Here is a 14,213-nt window from a genome sequence, read left to right as displayed (position 1 = left end):
GCTGGGTTTTTTTTTTGTTTTGTTTTGTTTTTTTCTTTGACACAGTGTGAAACGAAGTTTGAAAGGAAGCAAGGAAGACAAGAAAAAGACTTTATCTGCACGTTTTAATCATCAAAGAGAAAAATCTTTACAGACTGAGAGTCACGAGACGGTTGTTGAACCATGTCCACTCATTTTCACTGTGTGCAAGAGGACAGGGAGTGGGTGTGTGCTGTTAAAGCACACATTATATCTATATGTACACATAATATGTCTCAGTTACTTTATTATATCAGGACTGTCCTACTGCACTGGAATCTAAACTACATTTAATCTGTATTATGCCACACAGTGGAACAAGAAAGATAAGAGCTTCATATTTAAAATTAAAAATATATAAAAGAAGCAGCTGCTCCAACTCCCTTCAGGACCCAGAGTTGAATATGAAGATAACACCGTACGGACAGACAAACAGACTGACAGAAATCAAAGGGTAGATGGATACATGGATAGGTAGGTAGACAGATGATGCATGCATGAATCATGGATAGATGTGTAGATGGATGGATGATGCATACATGGTTGGATACATGGATTACTATGGAGATGCATGGATGGATATTGTATGGGTAGATGATTGCATGCATGCATGGATGATGGATGTTTGCATGAATGCATGCACAGATGAATGCAGATCATCTTCATGTTAATAATAGTTTCCTTTCATATCATCACATCCTGAACCTTTTGAACCTTTAACCATAGGAGGTGTTAAACCCACCAATGAACTATGAATGCTGCTGCTATAAAAGTTGTGTTGTGTGAAGAACAAACATGTATCTGAACAATAATAAAAAGGTCTACAGACCTGGCAACAGATTATGTGCTGCATGAAAGCGATCATCTTAGTGTGCACGAGTTGTGGCCTCACTTTAAAAGCTGCTGTATTGCAGCCTTTAGGATTATCTTTACTGCACATCACATAGCAGGAAATGCAACAGAAGAATTTCCCAAACATTTATCTTCACTAATTATCTGAATCATACTGATATCAATCACACAAACAAAGATCATCGCTGCAGCAGGAAGAAACGGTGATGGAGCATCTGATCACAAAGTGAAAAAAGCTGGGCTCTCCCTTAGAGACAGAGTGAAGAGTTTGGCCTTTCAAGAGATGGACTCAGAGTAGGGCTTCTCTGGAATGCCAGTAATCCCTGTGATCCCAGATCAGAAAAATGGATAAATGGATCTTGCTTTTTTAATAACAAATACCAAAATCACTAACACCAATCTATTAATAGATTTTTCCTTTATTAGTAGAAACTATGAATATTCCCTTCTGCTACAAAAGTCTCCTGCTGTTCATATGATTCAGTTTTCAATGGAATATGTTTTAGAGACAATACCCAAGTTATTTTTCTTGATTTTTGCTATACATCTTTGCACTGCTGCCATAATTTGTTACATCCTTTTGTTTCGTAAACTCAGTTTAACAGCTTGTAATGACTTACTTTGTGTATAGTGTGAAAAATAGCTTCCAAAAATGTAAAATATGCATCACAAAATCAAAATATTTTAAATGATAATCACTCTTGCATCACAGTTTTGTTTAGGTAGCATTAGCCCTCTACTCTTATCCTGGTGGCTGCATCACTTTCGCCCCTCTAGCACCTCCAGAATAGCTTTCAAGATGGTTGCCACAGCTACAGCACCAGGGTCTGGCAGGCTAACCAGGTTGGGTGAGATGTAGCTGGCTCTCCCAGCCCTTGCTTTAAGGTCACGAGTTGCCTCCGCTCCTGAAGCAGCTTTCTGTGGAGACCGAAGCAAAAGGAACATTATGTAGAAAAATCTGCTGAGTGAGCAGTGCAACCACATCAACACCAGGTGGCACCATACCTTCACAGCACTTTGCAGTACAGCCATGTCTCCACCAGATGGAGCTGTGGCCAGCTTAATCAGTTCATCAACTGCAGGGCACAAAGCATCCAGCTACAAGGTAAGAGAAACAAAGAAAGTTCACTGTTAAAGACACTTTTCATAAATTAGGTAATTCAGATTAAATGAGATTTGGGGGACAAAAATCTTACCATTGTTCTGTCTCCAGGGGCGGCACCACCATATCTGCAAGAAAGTCAACATTTAAGTCCGACCTGGCCATTGCACAGAAATCTGGAGGTTTGGTTGAAAAACAATGCAGACAATTTGCACATATCTCTTCCTTGACTTTTATTCTCCTTGAGTTGTGACATACACTAACAGCCCACTTATTCATCTTTGTACTTTTGAGATAACAGGAGCTAGCAGCAATGCAAAAATGGACTATGACAGCTAGTCATTTGTTTGTTTGTTCAAGGACCTAACTGTATGCTGGGATAAGCTGGGTCTGAAAAGGAAGAAACTTGCAGTTGTTGTAGACAATGGCTGTCCAAATCTGACAGGGAAGAATACTGGATTTTTGCAGAGGATACAAGATAAAGTGACTTACATGAATCCAGAACTGAACTTGGTATTTTTGCATTGTGTTATAAACCAGGAGATGTAGTGAAATTCCCTGCTAATATTAACTATGTTCTGAATGTTGTAACTTAAAGCTTCATCAGGCGAAAGACCTGATGAAGTCAACTCAGTGTTGGACTTTTGGAGGAGCATGACACTGAAAGGCTACCGCACACCTGCCAGGTTGGCAAATAATATGGGACCTGAGAGCATTAATTCGAAAGTTAAATGTAAGGATATTCCAGAGCTTTCAGACTGGAAGGCAAGTATAGCCTTTGCTGATGATGCGACTGTAGTAATGAATAAACGAAGTTTCTTTTAAACCAACTGGAGAGCAGCACACCAACAGTGCTGATCATAAGATCAAAAACTCTGGAACAGCAGTTAAATGGCCATATGAAGAAGACTAAAAAAAAAAGTGGACTTTGAAATAAATACAGACATGAAAATGTTACCAACCCTTACTTTTTCATTGCTTCTGTCCCAGCATTCATAGCAGTGGCCCAGGCTGCAGCATTGCTCCGCCCCTCGGTCACATGACCGGCTGCCGCAGTGAGGAACAGACTGTACAACTGAAATAAACTGAGCATTAGTACATGTGCTTGTGCTGATTAAGACAGAATACTGCAATCAAACACCACTTAAATCAATAAACCCACCGCTCCTGAAGACCCGCCCATTTTCTCCTGCACCAATCCAGCAACAACCGATAACAGCTTCCCGGGGCAACCGGGGACCACATGTCCTTGAAGCCACTCCTGAATGGCTGAACAAGTATCTTCACTATTTTTACAAGTTCCTCTTTAGGCTACTGAAGATAGTAATCACAGTTTCTTACCTCTAGCAGCCTGAGCGTGAGTATTACCACAGTCTCCATCCCCGGAAGCACGATCAAGGGAATTGAGTTCCTCCTGCTTTTCCAACAGAGTGGAGCAAATCTTCTCCAAGGCTTTATGCATCACAGGACTAAGTGGTCCTGACAAGAATAACAAAACAAACTTCCATATAAAAAAGCCAAAACTATTTTATTAATATATAGATCAGAAATTATATACTGGGCTAGAGAGTAAAAGTTAATGGATGTTATGTGTCCTAACTGGAATGTCCAATATGCCCTCTCTGACAGCACCTCTACAACATATAAAGCCCTCTATTAAAAGAGGGAAAAGACATCATCATTTTAGCTGACATTCTACTAATGGCCCGTACATGCCCTTATTAAATAGTAAAAGGACTAAAATTGAACTCATCTATTTCTGTTATTACAATACTAAGGATTTTCTAGCACTACATGCACAGATGTGTTTGTCTGTCACAATTTGTTGGTTTCCTCTTGTTCATCCTGTTTCAATTTCATGCAGATAAACAAGTTTTAAACATGTTCAATTATAAGCCTTGAATAAGTAATGCATTACAATAATTGATTGCAATACACATACACAAAAAGCTCATGAACTAACCTTCAGAGTGCTTCTCATCTTGTGGCCGTTTGATGGTTGTTTGTGGTTCTGTGATGTAGCTGCGTCCACTCAAACACACATTGCTGAGGTTTGGCCAGGCAGGGGCAGTAGTCTTAGCATCTTGATGGGACAAAGGAGGTGTGTTTTTTTTCATTAGTAACAAATTTATTTATCATTTAAATCTGTGTCTCTGAACCCATATGAGAGTGCTTATTTATGTGGTTCTATCAGAAGTTAAAATTCACTCATCTTGGGGATGAAAGTCCTGCTAAGTTTGGATTTAATGATTACTTTGAAACAGTCCTTTTCCAGGGTAGAATAATTGTACAGCATAAATCTAATAACTTAATTTAAATCTAATGAGAAATCAAGAACTGGGTGCAAAAGTCTGAATTTATTTAAGAGAGAGATAAGATAAGACTTTATTGATCCCACAACGGGGAAATTTTTGCGTCACCTCAGCTCAGGTACAGATATCAGAAGGAAATACAAAAATACAAATAAGTACAATCAATGAAAAAAATGAAGATAATACACTATATACAATGGTAGCATACACAGTATGTAATTATGGATATGGTTGGAAATATGCAAGACATAAACTATATAGCTTGACATAACTATTGTACCACTACTATTCCTATGTATAGACATGTACACACACACACACACACACACACACACACGTACACACTAAATATACATATGTATACATATACATACATATATACCTGCACATGTCCATACACATGGAAGGTCCATTATGCATGAAGTGGTGACCGTGGATGTTCACAGTGTCCAGTGACTTATGACATCGTGATTTTTGGGTTGGGTTTGGGTATTTTGGGTTTTCACACTCAGAGTAGCCATCAACAAGCTTCTGGCATAATTCTAGCATGATATTTGATCATTCTTTTTGGTAGAATTGGTGGAGTTCATTTGAATTGGTTGGTTTCCTGACATGGCCGCAGCTTTCAAGCATAGTCCACAAATTTTCAACAGGGCTGAGGTTGGGGCTTCGGGAAGCTCACTCCAAAAGCTTACTTTTAGCCTGCTTTATCAATTTAAACCAATTTTTAAACCAACTGTGTCCAAGTTTCAACCACCTAGCTGTCAATTTGAAGGGAAGTTAAAGAACTTAGAGGTACTCCTTCTTCATTATTCCATCCACTTTATCCAATGTACCAGTACCACCAGTAGCAAAACACCCTCAGAGATGTCATAGTGTCATACAGTGTTTTAAGCTTTGAAAGCCTCACCTTTACTCCTCCAAACATCTCTCTGTGGCCAAATAGCTCAATCTTTGCCTCTTCTAATCATAAGGCATTTCTTCAGAAGGCATTTGGCTTGTCCATTTGGGTAGTTTTAAATTTCAGTCAAGCTTGAAGATGTAAATTTTGGCACAGGATCTTCCTTCTTGGGCTGTACCCTCTCAATCCATGAAGATGTAAAACTCGCTTCACTGTGGACAAACACGCTGGTGTTCCAGCAGGTTCCAGTTTATAACTCGCTTTGATGATTTCTGGGTTGTTCCTGAACATCCAAATCAGTCTCGTGAGGGTGACAGAGGGTCTTCCTCCAGACTTTGGCAAAGTGGTGACACAGCCTAATAACTTCAGCTAATGATCTTTGAATCTGAAGTTTCTTTGAAAACACCTCCAAGAGACCATCCCAACTTGTGTCATACATCACTCGGTTATCTTTCCTGCCCAGTAGTAGTTCCTTGCTTCAAAGATGCAGAAAGTAGGTACATGTTGGTACAGCTTCTTTCCAAGCTCTTTAGACCACTGGATTAGTTGTTTGCCTCTTGCTGTTCATGCCAAAGAGCTGACTAACTGGTTGCTGCTGCCATGTCGATCATGTAAGCATTCACTTTGAAGCTTCTGAAGTTTGAAGTTCTGAAGCTCTAAATACACTGTGATGTTATGACAAAGGCCCTCACAAGTTTAGAAAAACAAAGCTATGTGTTTGAACACTTACCTATCAGCCTCAGTGTTTCCTTGTCAGCCCTCATCAGGGTCAGTGACACTCCTGCCATCTCCAGAGAGGTCATGAACAACCCAGACATCACCCTGGCAACCACCACTCCACGGCTTTCTATAAAAAACACCAATCATATTCCAGATTATCGAATGATCGTGCTGTTCCCCCACCCACCAAAACCAGCCAATCAAATTACATCTTAGCTCATGCTAAGTGCTAATAAAAAATGTTATTAAACAGCATTTATTAACAGTTCCACTGTGGTTTCTTTTAGTTAGTCTAGCTACTCACAAAAACTGCCATTCGTGAACTATGAAAAATAAAAGAGACAAGGTTATGTTTTACATGGATGATATTTTAGCTCACAGGGTGTAGTGAGATGCAGGTATTTATTTTCCTGTATATTAAACATCAAGGTTTAAATGTTTTCGGAAGTTAAAATGGTGATCATGTGAGAGAAGCACAGTAGGACCCACCTAGGTATGGTTAAATGCTTACCTCACACACACACAGACACACACTTACCCAGGCAGATGATCGCCGATCTAGTCACCACAGCCATCTCTAGGCAAGACAGAGCTCCAAGGTTGTTCACGCACACAACCACACTGTCTCCTGTAGGAAAGAGGGAAAAAACACACACATGGAGAGCAGCCGTACTAACGGTCAGCATGATACATGATCGATGTCATTTAGTGAACCTGATTTCAGCGGCAGATGCGATTGGCTGCTTGGGTTGGTCATGTGGTCTATCATTGTCTTGACCACCTCATCAGCAGAGGCAACCTGAGGGAGAAGATCAACAGAAACTGAGCCATACAGCCTGATGTTAAAAGCACATTCAGGCTGTTAAGGTTCAAATCCGACTCACCTTTGACCTCTTTATTCCAGGTTCCCCGTGGATACCTGAAAATATAAAGAAAACACTGGCCGTTATTTCATTTTCGTCTCCTGTGCTCTGTCCATCTGTGCATCTTTAGAATGGTTCGATAAGAGTTTCCATCATTTTCTCAGCTGTTACAAGTGAATTTCCTCCAGTTTTATGAATTGAATAGAAAACTCCACTCAGATTAAAGACACCCAACTTGAGTTTTTTAACATGCTGAAATTCTGACACCCCCGTCTCACCATTTGACTGAATGAATTCTTTGGAAACACTATTTTATGCTTCACTTATACCATTTTGCTGCTCTTAACTGCTCTTGCACACCACTAGATGGTGCAATTCAGTCATTTTCTCTAAAATATCACTAACATGATCTCACATCTGCAGAGAAAGTCAAAGATGGAGATTGGCCATTCTAACGATGATCTGGTTTTAAATCATTTGTCACAAAAAAAAAAATGTAAAAAGTATTCATTAGCTCGGGTGGAAGTTTAGTTCTGGAAATAAAAGTCTAGATAACTGGTGTCAGCCCAAAAGGCTGCTCTCCATATTCTGCCACTCTCTTTCTCCTGCTCTCACAACTCCACCTTTTCCATCCTCCTCTAATCATCCCTCACCCAGCCCGACCTCCATGTCTCCTGGCGGTAGATCGAAGGAAGGCAGGCAGCCGGGAACGCTGCATGGAGACAGACTCACCCCCAGAGTGCCTGGAGTAAAACAGAAACATCATTAAGAAAAGTATTCCAGTGTTCCCAGAAAGTATTAAATGTATTAAAAAAAACAAACAAAAGAAAGCGCGACTCACCGATCCCCTTTAAAATCTCCGTCACCTTGGAAACAATCTGATCCAATGAGCAGCCCTCTTCTGCTAAAGCACCAGCCAGCTAACAGAGCGAGAGACCACATGTTTAAAGGCAAGAAAAATACTACAAAAATCTAATAAAAGCATCAATGACACGAGGCTGGTGCAAAATATACAAATTCATGGTTTCTGCTTAAGTTCATAAGATGGTGTTTACTTTCCTGTTCCAACAACCTAGATCAACAAAATACAATATCATAAAATGACTCACAACCAGTGTTGGGTAAGTTACTTTAAATTAGTAACTTAGTTACATACTAGTTACTTCTATCAAAAGTAACTCAGTTACTTCAAGTTACTCGTTACTTTCAAAGTAACTAGTTACTAGGGAAAGTAACTTTGGTTTTACTCAGAATTCTTTTGTTAATGTGTTGCTTCCATAACTTTGCCAGTCTTCTAGCTTGCTTACTTGCCACAAGTGCACTGTGCCACCTACCAATAGAAAGGAAAAAATAATGTGCATATTTCCACAAGAGAAATCCCACGCCTGGACCATCATTGACCGCTGCCATGATTCTAGCCTACGTCACAGCGTCATGTGCTCTTTTTACATCCAACACAAAAACTGCAGTCGTGGTGCTTTGATTGTACTCAGAACTCTGAAATTCTGCCTTCTGAATAGGAAGATGTAGGTAACACCAGACTGCAGATGAGCTGCATACAGGGCTGGACGGGGACAAAAAATCGGCCCAGGCATTCTGACTAGAGACCGGCCCACCATTATAGGAAAAATCATAAAGCCTTTGAATGAAAACAAACGCTGTTGTGACAGTGATGTACACTGTTCTGATGGTATATATGTATCAATCTATCAATCGTTTGTTGTAAGATTCAGATAATTATTTTTTAAAAGCTAGACATTTTAAATGAGAATAAGGAAGAAAAGTATTTCTTTGTGTCCCCCTCTCCCTGTTAATGCCCTACCTGGCCCCCCTGGCAAAACTTTGCTAGATCCGCCCCTGCACAGTTACCAGCTGTCAGCTACCTAAAAAAGGATCCTGGGGTTATCTGTCTCTCAGAAACAGTTCATAACTTCCCTTCAACTCATTCATGTCACCTAAAAGGTAAACCTGTTTCTCCATCACCTGTTCAGCTGTGATGATTCAGTAAGGACATCTCCTGGTTTCATCTTCATGTTTCCCTCTCACCAGATAACCAAGCCGACATCATGACCAGCAGCTTTTACAGCTGTGGCTCCAGCAAACATCAGCTGATACTAGAAATTAATATTAAATAAATTCTTACAACAGCTGATCAAGCTTAAATGTGCTGCTGTTGTTTAACGCGACATCGGCTGGTTTCCTCTTTCTGGCGCAAAGTGGGCGATAAACAAACAAGAGAGCCGATCAGCTGATCATTGATCAGTTTTCATGATTGAAGTAGAAACGGGAGAGGGAGGGGGGAGAATGAAAGAAGAAGAGGCAGCTGTGCAGCAAAGACACAGAATAACTCAAGCTTTGTGCCTTTTTCACTGTAGCTGAATTACGGGACAAACTGTTCCTTTTCACCTCAATAAGAAACGCGTAATATTTTCTCTGAATACCAGATGGGATTGTTGGCAACTCTAATAACTTATGAACAAAGTAAAGTTCAACATCATTAACTTCATAGCACCCACCCAGCTGTATAGAAACTCCGTCATGCTAGCTAGTACGCAGTACGGAAAAAGTCAGAATAACAAAAATAAACTCCACCTAAACTTGGTTTATATCTGACCCAGATAGACTGCAGGTCATAACTTCTTACCTGAAGTTCAGTTCACACTCGGACCTGCAGCTGCCTCGGGTCTCTTTTCATTCTGCGTCCCCTTTCCCTCATCCACCTGCTGCCTCCAACACTTGCTAATGTTACAGAATCTGTGGAAGCTCCGTGATAACCACCACACGAAGTAACGAGTAACGACCCTATGTAAATCCCAGTAATGACTAACGCATTCCTGATTTTGGCATAATAACTAGTTACCGTGCTCCTTACCACAATAATAACGTAGTTACTGTAACGCGTTACTTAATAACGCGTTAGTCCCAACACTGCTCACAACAATAAAGGTAAAATAAATAAATACAAATAATAATATATAAAGAGAAATACACAAAAGAGCTTCATTCAGTAGAAAAAAACATGGAGGGTTTAATAAAATGTGACATTATTATTGTGGTTCTAATAAAAATATGTATTACAAAAAATAATTACGTGGGAAAAATGAATAATTACAGGGTAAATTAAAAAGAGTTTATGAATGAATTATTGCCTAATTATTTTTTAATTAAATTAGACACATTTAAGGGCATATTATACATTTAATTCATGTTTGATGTTGGCAGTTTTAGTCCTCCATACATTTTAAGATTTGTTTTTGCTTTTCCTTTTTTTAAAAAAAATTATTATTAAGAGAACAGTTTCACAGTTTCTTCTTTGCAAGATCAGTAACCAGCACATACTTGCCAGCCTTGAGACCTCAGAATTAGGGAGCCAAAGGGGGGGGGGGGGGGGGGGTGTTGGTGTATATATATATACATATCCAAAAAAACTTGAATTTTACAGTGTTTATTTATATTAAATTATTTATTTAAAGTAAGTTAAATGTCACTGTTATTACTGTCCCCCAGCTGGGGCTGTCCAAATTGAGAGGCTGCATCCACCTGAGGACCCAGCCTTCGTGGTCACAGTGGGCCGGGTCCTCCAAAAGCCGGGTAGGCCGGAAGTGAGCAACTGTGACGGTCTAGCCTTCAGAATTACGTCACGAGCTCTCTCGGTGGAGTGAAACTGCCGTCTGCTCCTTGCTATCTAAATATAACTGGATGCTGGCGTAAATTCTCGACCATCTCACACTTCTGTTTAGTCAGTTTTGTGTTTGACGTTTATTCAGTTATGTGAAAACCCCAGAGGAAGTTTTATTTAATCTAATCTAGTAACTTTAATCTCAGCCAAATGGATTTTCTCAGGAACAAATAAAACACTGAAAAAAAAGTCAAACAATAACATTTTTAGGTTATCTAAAAGTGACTTATATATCATGTTTAACCTGAGTAGCGAAAGACCGCAGGGGCTTGAAAACGTGCCGGGAGTTTGCTGTTCTCGCCACTCAGTTATTTGACGTTTACACAGCTACATTCTCGCCTGAAAATATGCTAAAAGTTTATTTTGCGACCCAGAAAGAATAATAAGAGTAATATTAAAACTAAGTAGCTGCCACCATTGTTGGAAACTGGAATTGGCTGGGCTGAGCTATGAATTCTGGGATATGATTTTTCATTTTTGTTGTCCAGGTGGAAAATCAGGAGAAATTCGGGAGAATGGTGACTCGGGGGGGGGGGGGGGGGGGGGGGCACTGAAATTCAGAATTCTCCCAGAAAAATAGGGAAGGTTGGCATGTATGAACCGGCAGACAGGACAAATCTGCCTCATGCAGCTTTATAACAGCATTTGTACCATAAAAAAATGAGCACAGTGATATAATATTATAACCCTTTTAACTCAGGATACACTTGTACTGGTCCAAGTTGAGCTGTTTCCAGAGTAAATAACACCTCTATTAAGCTGTTGTTGTGTACCTTATGTATGAAGACAGTGCCACACAAGCCTCTTCTTCCAGCCTTACTTGGTTGGTCAAAAGCGCAGTCTTCCGCAACTATCACCATGTCAACAGCAACGCCCTGGTTACGAGCTTGCTCTGCAGCCAATCCAAAGTTAAGGCGGTCACCTGTGTAGTTCTTCACAATGAGAAGGACCCCAGAAGCTCCTGGGTGGGAAGACTGTTGTTAGTTCATTGGATATTGAAAAAAATATAAAAAAAAAAGAAAAAGCTTGCAGCAGGCCACAGACAGTATATAAAAGATGGACATAGCTTTTAGGTCTATGTATCTTAAAAACTGCATTCTCTCTAATGGCCACCAGGGGACAACTGCTTTGGCTGCACAACGAACCCTCTGACCTCAGCAAACACTTTTAGTTATGGCTTTGACTCTCTAGTTTGTGACTGATGGGTCGCTACCCTATGAACAGCATCCTCAGTTTCTCAGTCAGATACGCACTCACAACTCCAGCTTGCTAACCATTAGTATAAAGTGTGTCTCAGTCTTTTATATACAGTCTTTGCTCCCTTCTGCCAGATACAGCCGTAGCTGATCTGGGGTTATGACGAGCATCTGTTCTCACCAACATCACTTTGTTGTCCTTATCCTTCTTTTTGGGGCCAGCAGGTTACACCTATTGCAGTGTAACTAGGAGAAGGATTCAGGGTCACCTGTTGCAATCCTAACTCTATGTTTTGCCAAAAAGGAAAGTTTTAAGCCTAATCTTAAAAGAAGAGACAGTGTCTGTCTCCTGCATCCAAACTGAGAGCTGGTTCCACAGAAGAGGGGCCTGAAAGCTGAAGGCTCTGCCTCCCAGTAGTTGCTGCGGGATAGTAATTTATCTGCAGACTAACACAGGTGCTCAGTAACCTTTGATTTTGCACAGGAATATAACTCAAATATAACCAGCTGGCATCCAGTTGAGTCGATTCCACCACTGCCACCCTACTGCAACATGCTGGCAATCTGCATGCACTTATTTGCAAACTGTGAGACTGACTGAAGACAGTCTGAGTCTGTCCGTTGCAGACAGGTTACTTCACACCAGGTGGGTGAAGGTGTTGGACCCTCTGTGACTGCTTACAAAAATAATGCAATCACCATGGACACAGATTTTTCCTCACTGAAAGGAAGTGGCCACCAAATTTTTATAAGGTGCAGCGTTAACGACGGCAACAGTGCAGCACTGTCACAGGGCGAGATCAGTGAACCATTTTGGCAAAAGGATCAAATGTAAAAGGTCAAACTTCAAATCAAATCAACAGTTAGACTTTTTTTTTTTTTAAAGAGTTGCACCACACTGCACTTTGCAAGCACTGGTTTTATTAAACAGATAAGATCAGTGATTATATATGCACTACCAACCCTCACAGACACACACACACATGGAAAACTGAAGGACACATTGCCTGCATTGTGCAAGGAGAGAATGGCAGCAAGGACACTGCCAGGAGGCGGCGATGCAAACACTCCTCCTGCAACAGCCGCCGACAGCATCCCTGCTCCGATAAAACCTGAGGATACAAGGAGGAGAAATCAGAGCTGAGGTAATCAGAAGCATCTCATGTATATGTGTAAAGGAATAAAGTCTTACCTGCGTGTGCGGGCTCGTGGCCCGATCCCCCTCCAGAGAGGAGGGCCACTTTTCCCTTGAGGTTTTCAAGGTCAGACCGAAGCACGACCCTGTGGCCCTTTAGCAGAGAGAGGCCTGCGGAGGCCCTGACGAGGCCGAGGAGGGCGTCGTCCACGCAACTCTCTGCTGAGTTGATCAACTTCTTCTGGGGCTGAAATAGAAAGAGATAAAAAATAAAAATGAAAAAAAAAACCCCACATAGAATATGTGTTTTTGATCAGCCTCAAAAGACACAACTGAGATGCCGTTTATCCTCATACAAGCTACAAAACGAGGCATGCGTGCGAATCTGTGGAAATGCTATTCAAATGTCTTAATGATTGAAGTCCAAGAGTTGCCCTCAGCAGGTGGCACAGACACAGTCAAGCAGATCCACGCCGCCTGTGTTTATGTGTATGCGCGAGTTAAAATAAAGTTGGCAAAAGCTGCACAATTAAACTAAAAACAAACTAAAGTTTTATTTGCAACAACAGCGCAATTAAAATGCTGAGTTTTCACAGCTTGTTCCCGTTATCGCTGCATGGACTCTGATCCATGTGCAAAGTGCTGCGGGCTCATCCAGCCTAGCGAACCACTGACATTTCATGTTAACACAAATTATCAACCGGACAATCTTCACTCGTATTCAAACAGATCGCTTCAAATTGTCTTTATTCTTCTGTTTTGTTTTTTTTTGTTTTTTTACCTCCATCTTAACTTCTCTCGCTCCCTCACTCTTCCGACAGCAGGCACAATGAGTAGCGTCAGATCCGAAAGGTTTACTCAGACTGACACCTGCAGTCTGAGTAAGCAAGTATGCCTACAAAATAAAAGCATTGCTCCCCCTTTTAAAAGCACACATATAGACCGTGGAGTACAAAAAAGCTTAAAAACTGCATTATGTTGGAGATACAGCAAAATTAGACTGAAATTAAATAAAAGAGCTAAAAGATGCGAGGCCAGACTATACTTGTGGTTTTATCTTGAAAATATCAAAGGAAGTCTTGTTTCGGTTTAAGCTCGAGAAAGGACACGGTGGTCACGCCCACCTTTTTGTTTCCGGGAAAATTATTAAAACTTGAGTTTTCAGTTTGTTTCGTTTGTATATAGGCCATTGTCATATATGGATGTTCAAAGGGCTTCACAGGCACAAACACATATTAGGAAATTACATATGAGGTCACTTAGATGTAAAACCCCTCAGAAATAAAGGCATATAGTATAAATAAGTCACACATACGTTCCTGTGAAATTAGACAAAGCGAAATATGAAATAAAGGAACTTTAAAAAACAAACAATCAAACAATAGAAATGCAAGAAAGAAACAATATCAGAATTAACAGAAGTAAGAGGCCAACA

General features: G+C 40.5%; 1 protein-coding gene across 1 annotated transcript; it reads right to left on the bottom strand.

Moving 5' to 3' along the window:
- Window positions 1-1,295: 1,295 nt before the first annotated feature.
- Window positions 1,296-13,685, bottom strand: tkfc (triokinase/FMN cyclase). The gene is made up of 17 exons (XM_085153523.1): window positions 13,560-13,685; window positions 12,836-13,025; window positions 12,651-12,755; window positions 11,221-11,408; window positions 7,610-7,688; window positions 7,422-7,511; window positions 6,790-6,824; window positions 6,620-6,704; window positions 6,444-6,533; window positions 5,916-6,032; window positions 3,936-4,055; window positions 3,314-3,451; window positions 3,135-3,241; window positions 2,941-3,047; window positions 2,067-2,100; window positions 1,876-1,968; window positions 1,296-1,788 (listed from the first exon to the last, which is right to left on the bottom strand). The coding sequence occupies exons 1-17, from the start codon at window positions 13,563-13,565 to the stop codon at window positions 1,630-1,632; spliced, it is 1,743 nt and encodes a 580-aa protein (XP_085009649.1). The 5' UTR covers window positions 13,566-13,685; the 3' UTR covers window positions 1,296-1,629.
- Between the last annotated feature and the right edge of the window lie 528 nt (window positions 13,686-14,213).

The sequence above is a fragment of the Neolamprologus multifasciatus genome, chromosome 3 (assembly GCF_963576455.1).
Source record: "Neolamprologus multifasciatus chromosome 3, fNeoMul1.2, whole genome shotgun sequence".
Taxonomy (NCBI): Eukaryota; Metazoa; Chordata; class Actinopteri; order Cichliformes; family Cichlidae; genus Neolamprologus; species Neolamprologus multifasciatus.
Note: the sequence above shows the minus strand (reverse complement) of the source record. Positions and strands in the feature narration are given on the sequence as shown.

Excerpts from the sequence above, each read along its gene's own strand:
- tkfc (XM_085153523.1), bottom strand. Across the intron at positions 6,705-6,789 it reads CTGGAATAAAGAGGTCAAAG|GTTGCCTCTGCTGATGAGGT; the intron begins GTGAGTCGGATT and ends CTTCTCCCTCAG. Across the intron at positions 1,969-2,066 it reads CCCCTGGAGACAGAACAATG|CTGGATGCTTTGTGCCCTGC; the intron begins GTAAGATTTTTG and ends CTTACCTTGTAG.